We start from the raw sequence: 27,124 nt of genomic DNA, 5'->3' as shown, positions 1-27,124 counted from the left end.
ACAAGCATCTAGGGGGAAAACACCAATAACAAAAATTCTGCACCAAGATTTGTGGCTGCAGTATTCTATACCTAACAAAGTCAGTAAAAACTTGTTCCAACCTCAGACTCACTGTAATTGTCAGCGTACAAGTGTAACATTCACTAACAATAGTGGGGTTTGTGGAATGTGAGCTCTTCCGTATGAATAATTCCTACTTAGCTACTCACCAGCACCATCACTGTAGTACTACTGTTAAGAGAATGCATAGGATGGAGACCCACTCACCCCATGACTGAGCAGCCCTGTTAGGTACCCTCCACAGATGGGGCATGAAGACAGAGGTCCAAGGGTATATTTTCTAATAAGCTTAGCCAGGCACTTTCTTTGTCAAATAATCCACAAAAATTGCATATAAGAAAAATATTTAAGAGCAGCAACACACGCATGCTGTCCCCTCAAAGGCGAGAAAACCCCAAAACAATTCAAGTCAAGCCACACATCATAGTCGAGCAGGAAAAAAAGAACTACTCCCAGCAGCAATTACTCCTCAGAAAGCTGAGTTATGACTGTCTACAACTTGTGATTTACAAGGGCTGAGAACATGTTGCAAGGTAGGAAGTGGTATTAGTAAATGAAAGCTTGGCTTTGTTTCCTGATTTCTGTAGTTTTAATCAGGACGTTATTTGCCTTTCATCATACGTTTTGTGCACGTGCATAATTAATCTGCAGTGTTCTATCCCAGAATTTGTTCTATATATGATTTCACAGTATTCCAGTTATGAGGTGAGGCTTTGATAACAGTTCTCTGGAGACTTCATAAGTTTTATTCAAATATTCATTAAACTTTCTCTAGCAAAGAAGTTCAAGTTTTCCCTTTCCTCGATCTACTCAGAATCATTTATGATTATAAAATATTAATAATGTCACCACTCCTCAGGTACTCTAAAATGGAGCTCATCAAAAAGAAGAACTGAATTGACTGAAATTTCTTATCTGACCACAAACTTTTGCCCCAGACGATATTGCCCAAGGATGCCAGTGACAGTCTGGTGTTGGGGAAGTGATGAGGAGTGGCATTCTGGCATTATAACATTGCAAACAGGCAGATAATCATTTGCATTCTTCTCAAGACAGCTACTAAGCCCATGCAAGAGATGGGCTGTGAAGCATGTCATCAAAACATTTTAATAAAACAAAACAAAAAACATTATCTCATAGAATTATCCGTGACGGATCATAGGAGGCACAAGGCCAGAAAAAGTTACTTCATATGTAAATAAAGGGTTCCTTTACAAAGGCAGGATCTGCTTCACAGCAGGCCACAATTACAACCCATCTGCCCCTCTCTCTTTGCCAACTGTTATTGCTGAGGTGAATATTTTGCATCTCTCAAAAACTTAAGGTCCTCTTAAAAATCTTACCAGCGTGATGTCCCTAGAGGCTGCTGCAGCACTCATGTGCAAACTTGGCTGTCTGACAGAACTACTGCAATCTAGTGCTCGGGCAAACGTACCAACAGACCTGAAATAAATTAAACAGAGCATTAACTTTGCATGCAAAACAAGCATAAATATAAACACGCAACCAACACTTTTTGAGATCAGCAGACTCCATTTCTCAGTAACAAGATTACATGGTTTGGCACTAGTTCTGAGCCAGAGACCATTCTCTTCAGATGTGGTTTGTTACGAATGCTTTACTCTGCTTAGTTCATATGACCGAAGAGGCTTAGGCATAGGAGGGGAAACAGTGGAAGACTCAAGGATCACAAATGGGGAGTTTTGAACTACTCTCTTATCCCTTATCTCTCAACAGACTTAAACAGAAACTGAGCACAAGCAAGCTTTATGAATGGCAAAAGTCTCTTCCACAATGGCAAGAGTAGTGCTGCATTGTCCAAAGTACAGGGACAGATGCCAACACTGGACAGAAGAAAATGCAGTAACACAAGAATTTTTCTAAAAGTTTCAGTAAAATTAAAACCAATTTTTATTTTACAGCTTAATATTGTATAATACATATATATTATATAGCCTGCATAAAAATACAGCAATTCTCAAATACTTCCCAATGCCAGCCATTCTTGCATCTGAGGCCACAATCCCCATGCTCCTTGTTCTATTCCAAAAGAAATTAGTTGGAGAAAACTTTAACAGGAACATTGGTTCCAGCAATTCCTACTCCCCTCACTGCTTGCTACACCATATGGGTGAAACACTTGTGCTCCTGCACAGTGAACTAGAGCTGAACTTCTCTGAGCAACTACAACAACAAAAAAAGGTGGTGGTTTTATTTTTTGTTCTCCACTCAGTTCACTTCCCCAAACTTGTCGAGAGCACAGAGGAACTAACTAGTGCCAAGCAGTGCAGTAGGACAGAAGGTAAATGCTTAAGCAGTAGTTGTCATCAAATACCTAATTTTGGCCCAAATCCAGAACAGACTCACCCAACCCCCAAGTTTCTGCAGCAATTCATGCTTCATCCTCTCCCCAGCCTCCCAGTCACTATCCCCATCCCTGCTTCACAACTCCCCTGTCCCCAGCTTTAGCTGAACTAATACTTTTTTTGTGTGTGTGGCATCTAATGATGAACTGGATCACTTTGCTGATTCAGGACCGAAGCAATTTTTATACTGCTCTTTTCAGTGATTCTCATTACAGCATGCACCTTCAAGTGGCTGTATCAGCAAACCCAGTGGGCAGTAGCAAACAGCCAGAAAGCTACTAAAACCAGCTTCACCACCAAAAGCCTACACAAGGTGGAAACCCCCGTCTCAAAGCAGCTCTACGGTCACTCTAATCTAACCCACAAGAAACCCCCCCATCTGTCAGGGCACTTCTACCCTCTTGCTTCCTGCTGGGTCTTCCTGACACAAACACCAGAGCACTGTGTGGCTGAGTGGCAATTTGAATCAATCCTGCTGAAAATTAACCCAGAAAACAAAGTTCTTAGCTTTTCAATGGTGTCCTGTACTTCACTTGATTAGAAGCAACTGTGAAGCTGCAGCCTTGTCAAGAAGGGTCCCTTAAGAAGCAGGAATACCCTTTGCTGGAGATATCCCAGCTCTCGCCATCACTCCTTCCTCTGTTTGTTCCGCATCGCTGGTGGAGATTATCCTCTCCCCACTTTCATCCATTTCCCTATGTCCATCTGATCAAGTAGAATTAATCTGTTGCACATAAATCACTTAGTTCAGCTAGTTTGACTTTACTGTTGGCACAGGTCAAGGGAAACGGCAATATATCATATAAGCAGCACAGTGAAACTTCCAAAAGCCTAAATTTTATGGTGATTCTTCAGTGTAGGCAGAACACTATGAACTTTATGAACCTTAAAAAAGTCTATACAACAAAAGCACATGTTTAACCAAAGACAAAAAAAATGTATTAATGGATTCTGAACTATGGGATTTTCTTCAATCTGGACTGCAGTTAACATTTTTTTTCATTTTAACCAACCTAGTTTTTTACTCTTGGCTCCCTGTTACTGGACTTGCACACAAGGTCCAAGCAGCCATGCAAAGGTTTTTAAGTGCAGCAATTCAGATTAGCCATTTTTAAAAATTTTGCCCAAAGTTCGTAATAATGGTAAGTTTTATCTTCAAAGCATATAGAAAAACTGACTTGGGAGCATACACACTTCTCATCTTGAGTACTTAAAACATTGCATTTCACCATCTCCTTCACTTACCTCAATTCTCCCTGCCCCTGCCCCCCCCCCTCCAGTATTTCCCTGAGCTTGTATCATTCAGCACGTTGAACACATTTACTGCTGTTTGATAAAAACGCACCCTTCCTTGCATCACCCAGCAGCTTCAATCAGAACTGGAGGGCCCTATCCAGGTAGATTCTTTCACACAAACTCTAGTATTGTCTCTCTGGCGAGCATCCCATGAACTTGCTCCACAATGGGCACAGCAATGCCACGCTCAGGAAGTTCAGGAGGAAATTCAAAGCATGATAACTCAAGAGAGGGAAAAACAAGAACCAAAAGGCTGACAGAACAAGGGTCCAATTTAACAGAGTTTCTGAAATATGTGCTTAATTCTGCCCTTGGCTGAAGCAGGCAGCTCTGCGAGTCAGGGTCCATGTCTATCAGATACCATGGCCAAGGAGCAGAACTCTTAAGACTAGCAAACCAGATACTACTAGCAGCTTGTAACTTTACACACCCCTTTCCTAACCATATCCAATGATAACTTGCTCCACTGACTAAAACCATCAAAAGGTCCAACCATCCATCTACTTACACCACTTTGCTCCCACCCAGTCCTACAAACTTACCTAAAAGACACAGAATTTGGAGAGTATTACTTCTCTTCTTTTTTCTCCAACCCCCCCCCCCCCCCAAATTATTCAGCCACCAGTTGCTATGAGAGCCTAAAATTTAGTATAGGCTTCTGTTCATATAAATGTATACCAATAAAAAAGTTCGAGAACATTTTAAAAAGGAAAAGTTGATCAACAAAGATTGCTTTGGGCTTAAATAAAAGCACACATTTCACCATCTGTACAGATTTGCAGGATTTTGTTATTGTGCCTACCTATTGGAATCTAGGCATTAGAAAGCATCCACGCTCCATCAAAAACATTTTACCAGACTTCTTAGCAAACTATTAATGGATGTTAAAATGTCACTGGATTTGAAAAAGGGAGAAAATGGACAAAGTAATGAACTGTCAAGAATTTAGTTCACTAAGCCTTCTGCATGCTGGCCAACGGATTTGAAAAACCTCACCAATTACAGGGTAGTTTTTACATGCCATTTGTTTTTCTTTTATAAAGGTGATTAACTAAGTTGTAAATCCGTGTAGCTGTTCCTAAAGTCATGCAATTCCCATGAAGGCATGCAAAATGTCCATCATTTCAAAATGAAGCAGGAGAATCAAGCAACCAAAACCAGCATTCATACTAGTATAACAAAAAGAACATTAAAAGTGCTTGGAAAAGTTAGTAACATTCACTTATTCAAAGGAGAGGTAAAATGCTCTTACCGTGCTACCACCAGGAACTGGTCTATCTGCTTGTCTACTAGCGGGTTAAAGGCTTCCCAAACTTTTGTTTCAAGTTTTGACTGATCTCTTCCATCATCCTCACCTGGTTGAAAAACAAATTAGAAATGCTTGGTATGGCTACTTCAGAATAGAAGTATTTTCTAGATTTTTTTTTATCTCACAATAATTTAACTGCTAACCCATCTCAGTTACACTGCTTAACAGGCCACTGTGAAAGTTTCATTGACCGATTTGCCTGTGACAATTTCAGCTTGACAGACACAGCAACACAGCTCATCCGAATCAGGCAATCAGATGTTCGAGAACTGGTTTCAAAGGACACATGTAATGGGAAACAGTGTACATCCTTCTCCCAACTAGACAGTCTTGCTTCCGCCCCTCTCTCATCTCCTTTATCTTGCAGCAGTTCCAGGGAAAACAGACATACTCCCAGCTGCCCTGAGCAGGCAAAGAGTAGCTGGTTCAACTTGAGTCAGCTGCTTTCTAAAGGAGTAAATCATGGCATCAGACCCTCTTGCTTTTATTTTCCTGACTGTACACAAACTAAAATACCCTGGAAAAATACAGGAGCTACTGAGACTTTTTTCCTTTTTTTTTGGTCCCTTTAAAACATCTGGAGATTATTCTTCTCTGAAGCCCCGTGTTGGCCTGTTGAGTGAAGAGAATGCCTTTCAAATTAGTTCACCCTCTCTTAGGAGGCTTGCCCAGCTGCTGAATAAATACCAGTTTCATAGACAAATTAAACAAGACTCTTGACCAATTTGTTTGCCTGTTCTAACATGAGGCTAACGGTACCAGCAAAGCTCTTAAGCAAAGACAGAAGTGTCTCATTGCTTTCACATCTCTGCCCATACAGTCAGGAGAAGGTCCTTCCGATATGGGTCACAACCCCTGCTCTCTTTAAGAGAAGCATATGGACAGACCTTTCCCCATGCATTACATGGGTCTCAGAAAGGAGCAATGAGATGCCAGTATTGCCCATCCCTCTCAGTTTTTCTACCCACTTTTGGATCTGTAGGGTAGTGCAAAGACAAATCTAAAGTTAGTTACTATTTAGTAACTAGTATTGGTTACCTCTACTAGTCCCTTTTACTTGGGCCAGAGTCCTTGTGGTCCTCCTGCTCCATGACACAGTGGAGGCAGGCTGAGGTCTCACAACATGTTCAGGCCAGCAAATTCTTCCTCCTGCCTGTTCAGCAGGTGAGAAGTCTAAGCTGGCAGCCAACACTTGGGATGGGGAGAGGGCTCTGAGGAAAAGGCACCCAGCAATAATGGGCAAATTGATGAGGGGAGACAGCATTTAATTGGCAGTAATTTGGGAGGGGTTCTTATAGGGAAGAAAGGCTTGATTAAAAACACAAAAGGCTTTACAGACGTGATGGAAATTTGTGTTTCCCATGGAAATTCTGAAATCTCTCAATAAAAAGACTGCAAGTTCTGAGAGAGCCAATTAATTCAATTTGTTTCAACAACTTTTATGATTTGGACAAACGCCCACTTAGAGACTGGTTTGAGACATAACTAATTGCATTCAGTGGGCAACAGCTTCAGTCACCAACAAACCAGGCCATCATTGTACGCATGACCTGGCAGTGGAAACCTCCACCTCCCACACCTATGCAGACCGCACGCATAAAAGTGGCCACGTTCTACATGGTCTCTTGACAATTTAAATAAATTATGGAAATTACCCTCTTTTAGCAAGTCTGTTATATCTGCCTGGTATCTGTTTCCGACTCGAATCTCTCCTTTATCAGCGAGTAGGGTCTTTTGTTGAGGATCATATACTAGTGAATAAAAGAAGAAATCCTAAAAATAAAATGAGCAAAAAAGTAAACAGTATTATTAGCTTTTACTTTCAGCTTTCCATATATACTAGCTAGCTTTTACATTTTAAGTTTGGCTTTATTACCTAAATATAGATCTTAAAGTGGTGAACAAATAATAAATGAACCACCAGTTTTAAAACCCCACGTTAAATGCTGCCACTTTCATCCATATTGTAAGTGTAACCACTCTCCTCAAAAGCAGCCATTCCCCTAATACACAGTCTTTGAAGCTGAAGTGAACAAAGCTCCTCTTGCACAAAGAAGGGCCAGGAGATAACTTCTAGCAATGCCCGCTGTTTCAGAACACAAACGTGCATTTTCCCATACACCACAATAGCAGTGCTAGATGCTAGTGACTTATCTGCACAGAAATATTGGTACAAACTAAAGCATAACTTGAGTGTTACAGCCATACCAATGAAACACCCTATAGAGACATGAAGCCCCAGACAACAACCTCTATGGCCTCTGCTGGACTTGCTCCAGTATGTCAATGTCTCCCTCGTGCTGGGAGGCCCAGAGCTGGACACAGCACTCCAGAAGTGGTCTCAGAAGCGATGAACTGAAGGAATTAATCCCTTCTCTCCACCTACTCACTACATTCCTGCTAAAATAGACCAGGATATGCTTGGCTTTCCTTGTCACAGGGATGCACTGCTGACTGTATTGGTTTTGTTTGGCAAGGTTTTGGTAGCGGGGGGGGGCGGGTGGGTGGTTACAGGGGTGGCTTCTGTAAGAAGCTGCTGGAAGCTTCCCCTGTGTTCGAGAGAGAGCGAGCCCATACCAGCCGGCTCTAAGACGGACCCGCCGCTGGCCAAGGCCGAGCCAATCAGTGATAGTGGTAACGCCTCTGTGCTAACATTTTTAAGAAGGAAAAAAAAGTTGGGACGGGGAGAAACTGCCGCTGGAGTGAGGAGTGAGAACATGTAAGAGAAACAAGCCTGCGGACACCAAGGTCAGTGAAGAAGGAGGGGGAGGAGATGCTCCAGGCGCCGGAGCGAAGATTCCCCTGCAGCCCGTGGTGAAGACCCTGGTGAGGCAGGCTGTCCCCCTGCAGTCCAGGGAGGTCCACGGTGGAGCAGATCTCCACCTCCACACTGACCAACTTCTTGTCCACCACTATCTAAGCTTAAATCACCATGTTTCCTTCTGCTCTTTATTGGGAGAGGTAGCAGATTTGGCAGCAGGAGTGATTAGCTGCAGGTGGCAATACATTAATTTGTTGCTTTTGTTCAAGTAGATGAGAAAAAGGCTAAAAAAGCTACTTGGCTTCTGTTACCTGGGTGTGTAAAATTAAAGCAAGAAGTCATACCAGAATGAGAATGTCCTGCCAGGGTAGAGAAAGAAAACAGCCAAAATTTTAACTACTTAAAACTGCACAGTATAAGTAATTAAACTTTTCTGCATGGATAAGTACTTAGCAGTAGCTAGTACTGGAATTTATAATACTGGAGACCAGGTATGCTCCATCAAAGTATACTGTAGGATATGGGGCAGGAAGAGAGCTCTAGGACATGAAATAATAGACCTTTCGTAACTTCCATCCACAGCAACACCATCACCAGAAAAGAGAAGTATTTCCGAACAGAAACACAGGATGTGCGATGTCCCATTTTTCACATCTCTGGTTTCTGGCTCATCTTCCCTTTCCCCATATTTCTGTGTCAATAGCAGGCACCCTGTTTAAATACATCTAATTTCATGCTCACCTCATTTTCCCTTTCCCTATATTTGTATGTGTCAACAGCATGCAACAAAAATTAGGACAAAACCAGCATCAGTTTCAAGACCTGTTCATCTTCATGAAGAGGTGGCAAGGGAAAAGAGAGTCTCCCAATCTGTCGTACAAAGCCCAAAAAAGGAAGAATCACTGTGAGTTTCCCCAGTAACATGACAAAAATTCTGTGGGCTAGGGCTTCAAACATACATACTAGTTCTGTTCCTCAGCCCTGCACATTACACATATTAATCTAAGCCTGATGCCACAGAGGTAAGGTCTCCCGTGTTTTCTTTACATGTATAGTGCATCCAGCATCCAATTACAGAATTTAGGAGTGCTAAACGTGGTAACTCTATATTTCTGCTCCAATTTTAATAAAAATCAGCATTTTTCTGGGAAGAGATCAACATCTATGGAAGGGAGGAAAAAAGCCAGAAAAGACCCAAGCAAGCCAGCCAAACCTGCTTTGCTACCTAAGAAAGCTACTGCACAAGAAGGTATCACCTATGCAGGACAGCACAAAGGCCAAGACAGGAACTGACACCAATCTCCTCCAGCAGAAAACATGCCATTTCCCCAGCATGAAAGCATGAACTCCAAGGGAAGAACAATCTCATGTTGTGTCACGGTAACAGCATAAAAGTCATAGCTAACAGTTGGCAAAATGCTGTTCCAACACCCAGCCGAGTCAACTGAAGGGCTGTCTGTGATTGGGTTTGGGGTGGGGTGATTCAGTTGCATCCTAAATGAATGACATGTTTGACAGAATTGATTCCTATTCCCACAGGCACCAGAGTCAAATTACGTCAACCTAGTGACAGAAGGGAGCTTCAGAGTATATGAAAACTCATTTGTATTATAGCTGTGTAAAAAAAATCTGGGTCTCTTGCTCCATGACATAAACAAAGATCAAGATACTGTAATATTTTGAGAATGTATTGTTGCATAAATAAAACATAGGGAAAGCTTTTGTCTCCAAGCTTCCATGTTATAAATACAGTGTTTATTTGTGCCAGCTCCAAAATACCTAACTATAGGACAAAGTATATGCAGTGCAACTTTAATGCTTTTCAGGCACGCTGCCCAGCAAATACACAAACCAAACACTGTAGTATAATAACACAGCGGGCCCCAAGGAAGGTCAATTCTATAGGCAATTTCTTAACACAGACTTTCTGGGCCAGGGAAAGTCATTCATTGTGGAGGGGTTTTCACCCATGGTATTTGACTGTTAGATGCCCTACTGCTTCTCTTTTATTGATTACCACTATGAATTTTCTCCACAAAATAAAACCCATCTTTCCTACCAGTCTCAAGTCATCTTTTTATATCTTGTCCAGATTTGTCTCAAATCAAGCAGGTTCAACAAAAGAATTAAAAGCCTCTGGTCTCTTCTCCCCAGCCAGAGCCTCATCAACAGAGAAAACACGGAAGTTTAGAGGCTCAAGTGTGAATACAAGACAGACTAATCCTCAAAGGTAATGCAATACCAGTACACTCTTCCCCCATAGAAGCGTGAAATTCAGCTCATGCAAACTGAGTGGGATTTCTGAAAACATTAATAAATGTCAGCTTAGTGCCAATGCAAACTATAGTCTAAGGAACAAAGCAGATCCTTGTATACTCTAAAGTGCGTGTGAACTCTTGATCACTGCTACATGATAAAGACAATTTTTCAGAAGGGTTTCATAAGAAGAGTGATGTTCACAACAAAATAACATGGCTCTTCAAAATCCTCCATGCTCATTTTAGCTGTCAAAACTGTGTACGTTGAGTTTGCAGCAGCAAAGAAAAAGAAGGCTTTTCTCTTTTAATTTCAGATCCCAGAGAACACCCAACATGTTTGGAAAAATTAAAATGACCTGCCAAGAGTTAAAATTAAACTATGACTTTCTCCGTCTCCAAAGTGTTAGACAGACACATATGCTCAGAGCTTCCCTGCCCAAGCCCCTAAGCTACCTGTAGCTATAGCCAAGAACCAAAGCCACTGAGAAACTGCAGAAGAACTGGAAAAAGAAAACAGGCTCAAAGTGAAAGTATAGTATAGAAATAGTGGCTAGTTCATTACGGCTTGCAAACTTACTTTCATGAAGTTAGCTTGGATGAGGGGGGGGAAATTTATTTTAAGTAGAGAGCATTTTATTTTTAGGAGGGGTACCAAAAGGAACACAAATGCCAGACATCTGCCCAACAGGCAAAATTCACACAAGCCTCTGGATATATCCTAGCAGAGCAGTAAAATGGATGGTATATATAAAAAAGTTTCCTGCAGAACAGGGAATTCTAATGCTTTTGCCATAACTGGCTATGCCCTTCTCTTGATCTCCATAGGAATTCAGTACCTACAAGAAATTCAGGTTTTCCAGTTGCTTTTTTTCTTTTTCTTCCTATTCCTCACTCCTGCTACAAACCGAATTTTGCCAGGCACAGTAAAAAAAGTCATTGCTGGTCCCCCTTCAGCTTGCTCTCCGAATGTAACAGAGTAATCTTCCTGAGGAAGATGACAGAGAAAGGGTGGAAGGAGGAAAACAGAGATAACACAAATGTAATTTTGCTATGCTTACCATCTCCCTAAAATTTTCTGTCTGCATGTTTAACTTCCTTTGAGGCAGACAGCCTCGGGCTGAAAAACTACTTTTAGTGGTCATAACATATAAGAAATCAAATGACAGATTCCCTAGAACTGCTTAGGCTTTATTGACAGAAGCCATATTAAGAAAACGCCCGAAACATTTTGAAAGCAAAGAACAGATTAAGACTGGGGTGGAGGGAAGAAGAAACAGTTCAAAACAATACCAACCAGTGCTAGGAATTCACAAGGCAACAACTATCTCCTTTTCTTAATCTCTTTACCCTCCACCCAAGCACATTTGTGTTCCTGAGCTTAATTTCTTTACCATCTGTCCAAGTTATTTTGCACCACAGCAAAATACCATGCTAAGTGACAGGACACATTCAGGGAACTCTCTCATTCTGTGAAATCTCTAAGTGCCTGCTCAGTTTTAAAAATAACCTGCATCACTCATCTTGCATTTTGAGAGTTCAAAAGGATGAAAGAAAGAAATCTCTCTCTATTCCTACATCTGCAACTGAGCAGTTGCATGATTAAAGGAAGCCAGCTCTCTTCTCTGTCTCAACATACCTACCTGTAACATTAGCGATAATAAAAATGTGTTGGGAGCAATTGAGAATAAACACTACTTGGAAGTAGGGTACTAGTAAATCTAAAATAATCTCAGTTTGATTAACTTTTGCTTTCAAATTGGCATATCCTAGGTTGCTAGCTGGTTCCAAGCATTTCTGAATACAAGGGCCATTGTTTGATGCACTGCCATTTGGCACTCCTGAGCAGACTCGACATGTTTTTGGTTTCACATTCCAAAGAGAAACCTAACTATTTAATTCCCGAACTTCACTTAAATTTCTCTTAAACTAGAGTAGCAAATTAAAATTAATCTTATGCTTAAATAAATAAAAAAGAAAGCTAAAAAAGCATTTAAAAATAAAGTCCAACTATGAGACAGACTACAGTATGCTCCTTGCAAAAAATGACCTGTTTTCTTCTTGTTTCTTAAAGGCTGGTAATGACCATTAGCCTACTGTTTTTAATTACAAGATTTCCTCTCTTGTATAACATTTTAATGTTTTCAAATGCAAATGTAACGCTTGCAGATGTATTCAAATAATAGTATACTGAAATTCTTTGCTAATCTCCCAAAGTAAAGCTCCCAGATTGTCAAATTCCAAGACTGTCTAACACAGCTGGCAGCCAGAGGTCTAGCCACAATTAAAGGTATATAAATATATTGGAAAGAATTACAATAGTAATTTTTTAAATCCCAAAATACCTGAAAAAGTAAAACCCCAGATTTATATTCTGAATAGTGATTAACAGTGCAAGACAATTCAGTTTCAATTGTTTGGTTTGAGGTACCTTTAAAGAGCCATACTGGGTAAATTTCTGCAGGACTCAGAAGTTAACTGACAAGCCGTTTTTCAAGAATCTAAGTGTCTGTGGTGGCATATGAAGGACTACAGGTAAATATTTTGAACAGTGAACTCAAAAAATAGGGCACTAAGCTCCTCAGAAATCTGAGGCAAGATCAAGCTTAAACCATATTAACATAAATCTGTAAGATTTCAGGATAAAGCAAATATACAGAAATACATCTTGCTCCCTCTTCTGCAGCTACTGGATCTCCCAGCCTGTCTTGTCTGGGGCATGAGCCTCCAGGTTTGAACTTTTGGACTGCCTGGCTGATGAGCAAGTAGGGCTCTCGTTACCTAAGGAGAGGCAGCTTACTCTCACAAGGATGTAAACAACAGGTCTGGCATCTAGATCCACAGTCTTATATCAGAATGAAAATCGTATGGAGCCTAAAGCTTCCCAATGTCAATGCCCAGTACGTGTAGAAATGAAAGAACCACATTCTTTTTAGAAAACATGCAAAAAGCCACCAATCCTAAATCGTGCCAGCATAAACCGTTCAAGCTTGACAATTACAAAATGGTTCATACCTCCCGTTCCAGATATGATTTAAGGGATTCTGTCTCATTTAACAGAGTAACGCTGCATTTGCCTCTAAAAAAAAGAGAAATACATTTTATGAAAAAACACTTAAATGCTCATGTGATTCACAAGATGGTATTACTGAAGTTGTACACAGAATTTAGTCTCACATTGAAGAATACTGGAATAATAATAATGCCATTTGGTTTTTGAATAAAAAGCACTGGAAGAAAATAGTCATTACCTAATGTGTGTGGCTGGCAGAGATTCCAGCTGTCGTGAGAGAAACAACTCACGATGTCGTAGCTGATGCTTCTGTTTCTCTGGTAAATCAACCATTTCTGGATTTTCCATCTCTTCTTCCATTTCTCCTAGTTATAAAGAGACAAAATTGATCATCAAGAACAGTGCAAGTATTGATTCTGAGCTAATCAGGATGAGCTACTCCAAAACCTTTGCTAAATAATACACATTATTTAGATTAAATCTAACTTCATCTGAATCCTCACATTTCAGCCAACTGAACAATTAGATAATTAGTAGATGCTTGAAATGATGCCTGTGAAGAACCGTATTTATTCATCACTGGGATCAAAGCATTCCAGGTACACACGGGTCACACTGGCTCACCAAGCTGAAAGTCACACAAATTTGCTACCAAAAGACAAGTTCTGAAGAGAGCTGCTCTTGGAGACCATTACTGTACTGTTAGATTCATCAGGAAGAAGCTGATACATGATGCGAAAGGCAGTAAAGTGAAGTCTTTCCTCTTTGCCCGGCATCAGCTATCTTAGACCCTACTCCTCTTTCAGGATATCACAGACTGTCCCATCCCAACTTCAACAGCTTTTGCAGGAAATGCCCGCTGGAAAGGTTAGTTTATTTATTTCATGTATTTTATTCTCTTCATTCCAACCACAGCCAATAGATCACAGTCACAAGATTAACTGGAATGTAACCAAGTGCCTAAGGCCAGTCTTGCAACCCGCCCTGCCCTACCCCTACCCACACAACTCGCATTCAACTGCAATACTCTTGCATTCCTAAAGCTTGCTTTTTTCTCCAGTCAGGATCCACCACCTCTGGCTTTGAGCTACCCAATCTCCATCCAACCAGTTTTTTAAATGAATGCCAAAGTAAATATACAAAATCACATCCACACTGATACACAACTGATCCAATACATCTCTAGGCAGCTTTATTGTAAAAAAAAAAAAAAAAAAAAGAAATTATTATTATGTTTTGTGTTCATTAGCAAGTATCCTGTCAATTATGCAAGATAAAGCTGTAAAAGGCAAAAGACTCCAAAAAAAGCTGCAAAGTGTCTCCACGATGAAGGACTGCTAAAGAAAACATCAGACTTTTTTCCTTCCCTAAGAAATCAAGGCGGTTACTGAGTTTTCCAAAACCATGGGAAAAGTTTCCCAGACTGTAGTAGAATGAGCTATAAAGTCTCATACATGAATCGTAAAACTCTCAAAGAACAGACTTATGCCTGCAGCTTAATTTGATGGTTGTTGCCAAGAAACATTTCTAGTCAGAAACACATACAGGCACAGTTATGATTTATATACCCTTAAGATTAGTTAACTATAATCCTCACAGTTATCCCAAAATAAAGCAAACAGAAAGGAGATATCTCCATTTTATAAAATGCTAAAATTGCGTTTAGTTTTAAATAGGCCACCATTATGCCAAGGGGGTGACAAAAAATTATGTACCCTTCATGTTCCCCTCAATTTATCACTGTTTTACCATCCTGGAAAAAGACCTGTGGTTTATATGCCCCTCAGGTAAGCTGCTCCAGCAAGTAAGGAAAAAAATAGTAGCATAATTAAACCCGACTGCAACATACAATAGCTCTTATACCGCATGAGCTGTTAAGCATACAGCAGCATGCACTTACATTTTAGTATTTTCCTAGGAACTAGAACACCAAATTTACATTTGTGCCACAGTTTCATGGTTCTGCAATTTATTTACTGAAGTGGATTCTGTTTTAGTTGAAAATTAATATTGTGGCTGCTGACCTACACTACAAATATACCAGCAGCAATACACAAACAAGTCAGCAGGTTCCAAGCTAGCTTGCCTAAAAACCAAAGGATGCACAAATGAAAAGGCATTCATGCCTGCACTTACAACAGTTTTTGGAGAATGAGAGTAGTGCGCCGTGTAATGCAGGAAAAATTACTATAAGGAGCAACCTAAAATACTTAATATCTTCAGTATATATATTTTTTTTAATATGTATCAACCACTACGTGCCAATCAAATCACAAACAAAATGAAACCACCCAGCACAACCAAGCTAATCTCGGGAACTGCATCCCTTCAGGTAGGCTCATCTTCCAACTGGTGTTTTATTTATGTGTCTAGCTTTTGTAATAAAATAAGGAAGGTGGGAAGCACACATTTTCTGCTTATGCCAGCTCTGCTATGCACAGCCGCCTTTGAAAATAAAAAAGCACAATACTTTTTTTCTTAAAAAAAGACATTTCCACAGGTAACAAACAACGCCCCACACACAGACGTAAAACTGCATAGTTCCCAAAGACAGAGGTAGGAATATTCCAAGAAATAACAAACAAATCTACACAAGCATCTTCCCTCCTTTTTCACAGCCATGATTTAGTTCTGAAGAGAATGAACCTGGCAAAAACATTCAGAACCAAGGGAAGAAGGAAAGACTACAGGCTAGATCCAGCACAGGAACCTCTCTGGCTCACTGAAGTCATGCAGAAGTGGCTTTGACAAAAACTGTAACTAATACCACCTCACTGCCTCTGCACAGACAGCAAAGGCTTAAATCAGACTATAAACCACAAAAGGAGCTGGCCCAGCCTCAGGTTCCAGGACAGGCCTGTCTGACACATTTCACCCTCCCACAGCTCAAGCACTCAAGCTCTAAAGTGAAGCATCCTTGAGAATGGTGGCCCCTGAGAAATAAGGACCATAGTCTTAAAAATATATAAATATCTATATAAAATATGTAAGAAATCTTTTCAGAAAGACTTGTCTGCATTTTTTACAGGACTGCAGAATAAGTGGTATGGGAATACAGTAGGTGCAGCATATTGGGACTTCAATGCTCTCATAAAGCCTTACTTAAAAATTAATCTCTGCTTGATAGATGTGCTCGTGCAGATTTAAAACTAAACATTTAGTCTTAATACAAACAGTAATATATCAGCTATGCAGAAGCAGCCAGTGGAATGCTGCAAGGAGTGTATTAGATTAAGTATTATTTGATATTTGATGACAGTATCATTAATAGCACATTAACAAAGCTTGAAGACAACTTACATTGGGAACAAGCGAGAGGCAGATTGGACACAAACAGCAAGACTCATGTGAAAGCTAACATATACAGGGGAAAATAATTAGAAAGAGTAAACTTTGCGTTGGCAGGAGAAACCCAAGAGGCAGTAATTGTAATTTAAAATGACTGGGTGTGTGAGATGCGAAATTAAACATCAATATTTGCTAGACACTAGAAAGAATAGCAATTTGCTATAGATCAGATTAGGCTCTCTACAACATCAGAGGTAGAAAGCACGAGCCCTTTCTCTGCATTCTGGGTGTCGTACAAGTAGCTACATGGCAGAATTCAGAAACGCACAAAGGCAAACAAGATACAGAAATTAGGTTTAGAAAGCACACTAGGTTGTTCAGCTTGGGAGATGGTCTGTAGTAACAGAAGAATTAATCAGCATGGTTATCACCAATAAGAAAATGTAAAGAAAAAGGAAAAAAAAAATGGGGTCAAAACACTGGGAAACATGGTTAACCCAGTGCTAGTGACCTGCACAACAGTTCCTTTGGTAGCGAAGGAAGCTTAAACTCTTGGTGCTTTAACAGCTCAACTAAGCAGCTTGGAAGGACATCATAGAAATGTTGCATTTGAAGAAACAGATGAACAATACAACATCACATTCCTTCTCCCAGGTCCTGTTTCAAATGGTCTATATTAAGCCTCAGCCTTATTAATTTTCTACCAAAAACCAGATACTGATTCATAGCTACAGAAAATGCGGTGAAAGTTTTAACAAATAGAAACCCTTATGCTTTGACACTTCAGAAGGCGTTTGCTACATTATCACGACATCCCAATACGATCCCTTCCAAAAACTTCTTGTGATCATCTTTTGCAGCCATGGCCACTATTACAGGTAGCATACAGAGCAAACAGACGCTATTTTGGACACTTAGCATATCTTTCCTCACTGCACCACCCCCAGAAGAGAAAAAAAACCCAGTTTCCTCCTCTCAGTAAAAACAGACCCAAAGCGTCATTAGTGGATTAATGAATTTGACTCCTCTGAAACCTGCATGTGTGGTGTTGGGAGAAAATGGAGAAGAAGGGGAATAAAATGGAAGAAATAAAAAAACCCCAAAAACAAAAAACAAAAACAACAAAAACCCGGACTCATTTGTGAAGCTATTGTCACGCTACACTTAGACTGGTATTATCTAAATTTTTTTTTAAAAAAAAACAACTCAGCACACACTCTACCTGTTTAGGCACACAGGTCTCATGCAACTCGTAGACTGATTGACTAACAACACCTCACCGCTGCAAGACATTTATTTTTAGAAGCTTTGGCACTTATAAAACCATGCTGCCATGTGTGCCTGGCATCCAAACATTAGCTGCTGAAAACTAACCATAAACCTGCCAAACCAGCCAGCGCTAACTACTTAGTTCTCCAACCACTACCAGCTAGTCACTCATTGTTCTACAAATCAGGATAAACACTTTTAATGAAACAAAAACTGTGGTCATAAGAAAGATCACAAATATCTGGAGGTGGCTGGGGTGGATCTTTAGAAGGGAGGACAGGAGGTTGTGTTCCTGCTGTTGGAAATATTTACTTAATTATATAAAAAACGAGATAAGACATTATATAGAAACTATATATAGAGAAAATATATAGTCACAGCATCCAACAGTAGCTTGAGGAATAAGCTATCTTTCTCACTTCTTTTCCATCAAGTTCTGCCTGCAATCTTGTTTGCATACAATACCCATCTTAAACCACTACAAAGTCTCTGGGCAAGAACATTAAATAAGTCTCCTACTGGCAATGCAGGTTCATTCAGAAACAGGTGGAGAAATTCCCTGGAATAATTTGTCAGGCGATTATAAAGGCTTATGAATAAAAAGTGCTAACAATGCATGGAAGCCATTATAAGGCTGAAAGATTTATAGGACAGCCCAGACAAGCTTTATATCATATGATAAAAATAGTAAGATCACAGATCAAATCCAAGAATCAGGTTGCACACATCAGGTACTAATTAAAGTTACCAACCACAGAATAAGGTGTTTCCAACTCATTTCTCTTTATAAAGAGTTGTGAGAAAAGACAACATATCTCAGACTTGTCCGTTTCAGATATTTGATGGATTATACAAGCTAAAGCTTAAGCATTTTTTAATTATTATTTTTTTTTAAACTTTGCAACATTCATTTCACAATCACATCCTTTTCCTTCCTTTATTGGAAGAGAAAAAATACTACAAAATACACATATACTTTTTCCATTCATGTTCTGGCCATATCTTCCCATTGCTTGACTCTCTCACTGCACTGATCTCAACAGTAGGTCTAAAATAAAGGCATCTTAAACAGAAGACTCTGTGAATCCAGAAATGTCTGCAGTCAGAAAGCTCCATTAATCAGCTGAACAAAGGCAGTTAAAAGATCAGCGATGCAGATACGTACATCTACTGCAAATGCATCAAAATGAGGCAACAGGAGACTTTATGGAAATGAACTCAAAGTCAGTGACAGTGTTGAGTATCTGTACTAGAATCTTAACATCCACAAAATTTAATTTCATTATATCATGCAGGATGTAGATTATTAATTTTTTTCAGAGTAAAGAACTAACGGCTGTCCAAAAGCTTAATTTTACTCTTCTCCCTCCTTAAGAAGAACGGAAGCCACACAACAGCACGTCTATCTAAATAAATGGAAGTCATTTAGTAGCAATTTTATTCTGCACCAGAAAGAAACATACTGGAAAAAATGTTAGTTACTAATGAAATTTAAACTAAGAGACGGCCTCAGTTGTCTCCAGTGGCTCTATTAATAGGATTGTGCTATAGAAGAATTTTCCTGTCTTTCAAACACATATGAACAATGAATTATTTGTTTGCATTTTAAAAAATCATCTTAAATTTCTTATCATAAAAAGAAATCAGCCTTTGCAGGTTCAAAGACCATTTATATGGGTTCAAATATTTTTCATTTTCAGCCTCAAACATGTGTTTCTTTGAATCATTCCTACCTGCTTCCTCTACTAAATCTAGTGAAGTGAGACACACATGAAGGAATCAATAGTCATGTTGTTTATGGTAAAGCTCCTATTAAGCTTCAGTATTCTCAGCTAAAATAAGTAGTGCTGCACTGAAGAGATATCAAAAAAAGCTTTGCCTGCTACTGCAATTCTGCAACACAGGCAAATCTCATCTCAATGCCACATGACATTTTTTCCAAAGTATGGTTGCAATAGAGGGACTTATTTGGACTTGAATCTACAACAGGAAATATTCAAATTTATCAGTAAGGAGCTAGTTCTGCTGCATGTTTTCCCCAATGACACTACAGCACAGAGAACAGAGCAAGACATTATATTCATTGTTAAAACTGAGTATCTCGATTGAATCAATCCCCATGCAGTACAACTATGTAGAAATTTATTACATATACATCACAGTCTATTCATATATACACCAAGAAGCACATTAAAAGACAATGATCCTTGGCAGCTAAATCATAATTCTGACATGCCCAGATCTGATTGCTTCTTTTCCATTTATGTATGTGCCTTGAATTACAAGGACTGATATGGCTGTCCATGCTTTTTGCTAAATTTTAAGCAATCTGAACAGCTACATCTCACATACTCTATTATTTACATGTAAAAACAATTTAGTAACTCCACCTGCTTAGTCTTTTTCTCCCTTTCAACCTGTCTTGTTTTGGCAACAGTCTGTTTTGTTAGTACTGTGTCCATCACCTTGCAAGGATGGGACAAGAGGGATGCTGAACTGGCAAAGGAAGGTGTAATGAACCTGAATCTAATCCTCACTGGCAACTAGAGTGGAGTCAAACAGGCTGGAAGCACCCCAGACAAAGTGCCCAAAGTCATCCAATATGTTGCACTATTTCTCCCCCAGAGATGGATACTCCCCTTGAGAGCCAGCTAGTGCACCATGGTCACTCGCAATTTGAATTTAGAATGCACAGTTCTACAGCAGCTTCTCATCTATTATGGGTGGGGTTTTGTTGTGTGTTTTTTTAAACCATCTGAATTTTTTTGTGGTATCTTGCCTTACAGATTTATACAGGAAAACACCTAATCTATACTGACACATAACTATTTTTTGTATGCACTTTTTAGCATTTTAAAACTGCTTCTATAATTGAAAGAGAATTGAAACGCTAAATTTTTGTTTAGAAATAAGCTTCCATCTCTACTCAGCGAGGTATCTCACATGTCTCTGATCTCCTTGGGAGAGGAGTAAATGCCAACATAAGTTAACACAACATTCTGTAAAATAATGAAAATCAAGAAATTAGTTACGCAATGCATACATGCAAGGGAGGCCGATGTAATGTAGCATGGACAACCCCATGAATTTTATGATAGTTTAGTTTCATGCTTTTTTAAAATCAGAAAGTAACTACAGTGCTCAAAAAAAGTTATACTTTTCAAGTCTCCTCTCAGCATAAACATTGGTTTTTTTCCCTAACAAAAGGATTCAAAATATTCAAAATAGTGATAGGATACCCTAGAATTCAGTGCTTTTAAAGTGTATTTACTGAGCATGTTCAGCTGAAAGCTACAAAAAAATATTAATATGGAAACTTAAAGAGAATTACTGTTAGCGAAGTTTCAAGCTGGCCACATTTCAAGTCAGTTTCCTATGATCAGGCTATTTGATTTACTTATAAAGAAAGTTTGAAGGGTTTTTTTTAATAAGTCCACTAACCAAACCAAATAATTCATGAGAAGTAATATAAGAGACAGGGACAATACTTCCTCTCATCCCCAAAATTAAGAAATTCACTTCTGTGGAACAAATAAGATGTCTTTACTCAGCCCTAACTGAAAACTTCTGTCCTGTCTCCACCACAATCAAACCATACACCAAATGAGGTTTTAAAAGGCTTAAGGAAAGGGGGGTGGAAAAGGGGGCCTGGAGGGGAGAAAGAGAGAGAAAAGTCAGCCAAACAAGTAACGCAAATTGCTGAAGATGAGTACAGAAAAAGGACATTTAAGACTAATAATACTGATATTCATAATTCTAATATCGAAGTTCTATCCAAGTTTGGCAATTTTGTGTAGAAGCAATCTGAACATAAACAAGCTTACTTGCATGCTTGTCTGCCAATACAATAAGTGTACTTGATATGTCTCTTCTTCTGTAGAAACATACCACCTTTGCTTCCACATTTCCATTGGCAGTCTGAAACAGGAAAAAAGAAAAAAAATTGAGCACAAATGAAGAACTGAACTGTAGGCACCAAACTAGAAACTTGATAAATAATTTGGAATTTTGCACAACAATTACACAGCATCACCTTTTAGCACCCTCCAGCTGCACACACTTATCTAACACACAAATTCCAGGGTGATCCATTCCAGGGTAGGGAAACAGAGTTTGGCCCTTCCTTCCTAGTTATTTCTGCAGGATCACCATTTTTAGCAGTTACAGATGTTTCAAGGGGTGAGAAAGAACACTTACCTGCAGTTACAACATATTAGCAAGCCACTCTGCTACTTTTTAGGTGATGCCTACATTAGGTAGAATTCAAAGACATCTTTAAAATCCTAATAAAAATAACTGTGAAATATAACAACAGAATTCGGGTTTAGGCTGTTCTCCAAACTCTGTAGCACAGTAGGAAAGCAAGAAAGAACCCAGCCATTATTACTTTCCTGTAATGTTTTCTTTCTCTGACAGCACTGTTGAGCTAAACAATGACCAATGCAAAAAAAAAAAAAAAAAAAAAAAAAAAAAAAATCATTCCAAAAGGAGAACCAAGGAAGCTGCATCAGGCAATAAACTCTACGCCAGTGACAACATACAAAAAAGTCTGAATTTTTGAAAGCTTTGGGATTTTTTTTCTTAAAATTCCTAAAATGAGATAGACAATCAAGCACTTGTAAGATGGCACCTGCCAAATTGTGAAAGTCGCTTTATACAAACTCTAGGGGAAATTTACCTACTGGTTTGTAACATCCCCCACCAATCCACTTCCTCTAAAATAAATCAACAAATAATGAAAATGTAACATAAAAGAGTTGTATCCTACTACTGAAGAGTCCTTGAAAACCATAATGATGGCACACAGTTTAAGAAACTAGAAGACTAAGATATAAATTCCCTTCTGGGAAGTCTTCAAAAAAAGGTAGTGGACCAGCAATCTGTCCACAAGGAAACAAAATAAAAACTGATATACATGCTTGTTGCTAAGATGTGAATGGAGGAAAAGTTTCATCTTTTATAATATCAGTTTTCCTAACACAAAGAAAAAAAAAATCTGACAATACATACATGCACAAATATTTCCCCTTGCAGCCTAACAGTTTTTGGTACAGAGCCTGCAGAATTTCCATCCTTTTCTCTTAAATAATTCAGAACTTTTAAATTTTGAGGAACTAAAATACAAAGGCAGGAGCCATCTTGTTAAAACACAGACAACTTCAATGTAGAATTGTCTATTTAATTTAGTTGCCCAGGCTTCATTTACACTCAGTGAAAAAAGGCAACATGATACATGATTCATTTCAACCTGAAAGACCCATTTCAAAGAGCAGGTCAGAGAAATTACAGCTCAAGCAAAAGTTGCACCAAGATGAGAGATCCAGGTTGAAAGTGGTTTTTTTTCAAAGAGGGGGAAGAATGAAGAAGGAAGGAAGAGGGGAAAAAACCAACACTTTCCTAGAAAGTGATCAACAAACCTGCACCCTGTAACTGATGGACTAAAGCTATTGATACCTCACAGCTATGGATCCACTGTGAACATTTAAAAAACTCACTCTTGCTTCATTAATGGAAGAGAGACAAAGTATTTCTGCAAAAGACCTCCACTAAAAAGAAGGGGGTTACAAGGATGTCCAAGCCTTCAGATTCTTTATTTGTCATTATATTGATAAATTTCTTTTCCAAGTAATGGGTTTAGAAAGACATGTTTTTCCATCACTGGTGGCTGAAGAAAAAGACCTAATGTTAGTCAGTTAATTTAAATTCAAAACCAAACCAGCAATGTTACATTCCTTCTGTATGGGCTGCAATGGACACACTGGTATTAAACCTGAGAAAGTGACATGTTTAGGACACAGCTAATGGCTTCAGAACAGTCTTCCCTCCTCAACTAGGCAAAATTTCAGCATTGAGGACATCAGCTGGCTTCCCACATACAAGCTACCATGCTTCCCTTTTAGATCCAATGAAAGGGAAATTTGGCAGATGAAGTAATACACTGGCCCAAAGGACAACGGGCAAAGACAGAGTCTGAGGAAGCAGATAACAGCTCCAAACCTTCCTGTTGAGCAAGAGACTCCCCCAGAAAGATCAAATTACAAAGCTCTCCATCCTCCAGGCAAACTGTCATATTATCTTCATATTGCATGATCCTGGAACAGAATTGAAGAACTGCAGAAATCTCCTGCCCTACAGGTGAGCATAATCACCTTGAGAATGACCTACCTTGACACTCAGTCCTTTCATACCAAAGGAGAACAACCTAGCAGGTCTCAAAGCATTCCAGAAAATCATCTGAACAAAAGTATTTTTAAGCTTCTAATTACCAGAGAACTGCTAAAGAATTGTTTTGATTTTAATCAAATCAAACAGATCATAAATTCAATTAACTTCAAAGACTTGATGGAAAAAATTGTTTACCTTATTGAGTTCTTCTATTCTTCGTATCAAATATGGGTTACTTGAAGAATTTTCGAAGTAGACATAATCTGACAAAAAGAAAAAAGACTCTTTAAAATATGAACTGCTAAAAATCGAATCAAAACCTCACATGTATACCTGTCAGAGACACCATACCAAATTCTTTTCTTGGCACAAGCAGTATTTCAAATGTTCCTACTAAATCCAGGATTTTAAGCAAGGGAATACAAAATTCATGCCAGTATAAGGAACATATATTAGTGCAATCTGAAGGCAATCAACTCACTTTCAGGGGAAGGAAAAAAAAAAAAAAGCTCTACTGTCAGCCTGGAAAGCAAAGCATATGAGCTTCCTTCTCTCTCTGATCAGATTATTTCCACTTTGATCACACTGTTGTCTTTAGTTGCTTCCTCTTATCAAAATCCAGCCACTTCTCACCAGCAATATGCAATCTTTCCTCTTCCCATTCAGCCCAGCTTACACGTACTGCCCATTTACTTAAAATACAAATAGTTTCATTCTCTCTTTCTCTCTTATCTTTTTCTCTACTTCCTGGTCTTTTATGCCTATATTATCCTAGAATACCCTCAACAAAACTCCATATAGTAAGCCAAACAGGTCAGTAATACTCATATTTTCAAACACGACAAACATCTTAAGTTACAGGCAGAAAATTAGTTCTTTACCCAAGGCAGTGCCTTCACAAAAACTCAAGAGAGGCATCAAGGAGTGCCATATAAATTATTTGGTATTACTGAGCTCCCAAGCTTAAACACTCCCTTTTACAGGTAAGGAAACAGAAGCTCAAGAGTCCTGAATGGACTTGACCTTCATCTCCCAACAGCCCAGAAGCCAAACTCCAAGGCTTAAGTGAGGCAAAAAGAGGGCTAAATTGACCTCCCCGCCGCAGCCACCCGCCCTCGGGTGCTGACCTTGCATGAAGATCTAACAACGATTCCCTCCAAGGCTATCTACTAAATTTAAGACGATTTCCCTCCAGATTTCCCAGCTTATTTGTGTTTGGAGCAAAACACCCGTCGCCCCTGGGCACGACTCGGGGTAATCGTCTGCCGTGAACACATCAGCATGATGCTCCAAGGCTGAATGGGTGCTTAGCGGTGCTAGCCTTTTGTAAAGAGAGACAAGGACTGAAGCTGTTGGCCTCAATCTCCCCGAGGTGCTTGCTTAAAGGGCGGTCGGTATCGGAGGTACTGTTACCTCCTCCCCAGCCCAGAGGAAAGACAGACAGACACCCCCCAGGGCCTCTGCTCCTGAAAAGCTGCACCTTAAGTTATCGATTCCCCTCTTCTCTTCAGGGTGGCCAGGGAGACACCAGAGCTTTTACCCACCACGTCCTACAGCAGCCCTTCCAAATTCCCCGTGTAACACTCTACTCAAGCTCCAGACACCGATTATTTTCCCACTACTGCTTACAGCTCATGGTATCCGTAGGTCTCCCGGCCGTTAACAGGCCAAGCCACTCTTGCACTGCCTGCAAGCAACTCAGGTGCCCTCATGTCCCTTCAACAGGGCTGGGCCGCCTTAGGAGAGCAGTCACAAGTCAGGAATCTCAGGGGTTACAATCCCAAGAGTGACAATTTAAAAAAAAAAAAAAAAAAAAAAAAAAGGTTTCCAGGCTCTTGTCTTTCCAAAAAATGTGTCATATGCAGCGAGTTGCAAAGACACCTTGACAACAAAGTCCCAACACGGTCCTGAAGTGATGAGCGACAAGGTTGCACTGTCAGTACTCAAACAGTGCGCATCCTGGGTCACCTAATCATACATAGTGTAACCAGGGCTAACAAAGCATAGAAATACTACACTCAGTTTTTCATATTTTTGTGCATTCTGTGCTCCAGACCTCTCAGACTGATCATCAGCTATCTTCACACACACTAAACATGCATCTGAGCGACTCCAAAACTTTCTTCCCAACTGCAAGAGTCAGTTCCTCTTAAATGTCACTTCCCTGCAGGCTTTAGACTGGAGAATGATCTCATCTAAGGAATTCAGATTGGACATCTCGTTTGTAGAACAACAAAGTTCCCAGAAATGGTTAAAACACCCAAGTAACCAGATCCTAAATTTCCACTCCCAAGCACCTGCTCTGTGCAGCACACCAAACTGAAAACAGGCTCAACATTACTATGACCAACTCTACCAGAAGTCACAAAACCAAACAGATATTTGGCAGCTTCAGCAATAACAACTGCTGACTGAAATAACAATGACAGGCATTAAGCAATTTACAGATCAGCAGAATAACGAGAAATCTTTTCTCCCTCAGTAGAACCACCCATGCTCCACAAGGCTGACGTAGTGGAGGATGTGGAAGCTTCCAGGTGGCTCCAAGCTCACCAGCCACCTCTCACATCAAGGCTCCACCACCCAAAGAAAGGACGAGTTCTTTCCCTCTACCCCTCTCATTACTCCCAAGACAACCAGCTACCCCTCACTCCAGGTACTCTGGCTGAGGCTTATGCAAAAAAATCTACATTTATGAATACTGTGACTGAAGATTAAAAATGAAAACTAAAGGAAATGTCAATCTCTGTCTTGAAATTATAACCTTGTCTTTAATTCCATGGGTTTCAGGTGACTGTTACAAATGTTCATCGTTCACATCTTTGTTCTAACAGCTTTTTTGTGTGCACATATGGGCAAATATTCTCACAGACACATTTTCTACCTCAAGTGAACATTAACTCAATTTTTCATTTAACTACAGTTTATCGACTGTAAAATCTGGCATGGATTTAAAGAAAGTATATCACAGATGAATGGTTTACCAAAGAACAGCTCACAATGGTAACCAACAGTCTTGAATAATAAAACCCCCAAAACGTTGTTTTATTAAGCAGCAGAAACATCCCCAAGCCCCACACTCTGCAAATGAACCTCACACAAAACAGCCAACTGCACACAGCTGGCAGAATGGCAGAACCAAAGCTGTCCGATGGGATGCTTCAAGAGCTTATACATGACAGGGCGTAGAGATGCATACTTAGACCAGAGCTTGATGACTTCATCACATCACAAATGCACAGCCCAGTACATCTCATCCATGTTTTAGACTAATCCCACAACTATGTTAAGCATTTCACCAGTAGCTATGCAACTAATGGAGACCTATTTCCCATTACTCAA

The 27,124-nt window shown here is 39.7% G+C and overlaps 1 protein-coding gene across 11 annotated transcripts in view; it reads right to left on the bottom strand.

The window, feature by feature from the left end:
• MTA1 (metastasis associated 1) overlaps positions 1-27,124 on the bottom strand; it is an 87,402-nt gene that overhangs the window by 42,526 nt on the left and 17,752 nt on the right. For 9 of the 11 annotated variants that reach the window (XM_049807191.1, XM_049807190.1, XM_049807192.1 and 6 more), the window contains 7 exons: positions 23,978-24,045; positions 21,442-21,535; positions 13,299-13,425; positions 13,063-13,126; positions 6,687-6,804; positions 4,975-5,077; positions 1,404-1,503 (listed from right to left, as the gene is read on the bottom strand). In XM_049807191.1, the coding sequence (XP_049663148.1) occupies positions 1,404-1,503; positions 4,975-5,077; positions 6,687-6,804; positions 13,063-13,126; positions 13,299-13,425; positions 21,442-21,535; positions 23,978-24,045 (674 nt within the window). The other 2 variants (XM_049807193.1, XM_049807189.1) reach the window with 2 other exon arrangements.

Source organism: Accipiter gentilis, chromosome 8 (genome assembly GCF_929443795.1).
Source record: "Accipiter gentilis chromosome 8, bAccGen1.1, whole genome shotgun sequence".
In the NCBI taxonomy this organism is placed as follows: Eukaryota; Metazoa; Chordata; class Aves; order Accipitriformes; family Accipitridae; genus Astur; species Astur gentilis.
Note: the sequence above shows the minus strand (reverse complement) of the source record. Positions and strands in the feature narration are given on the sequence as shown.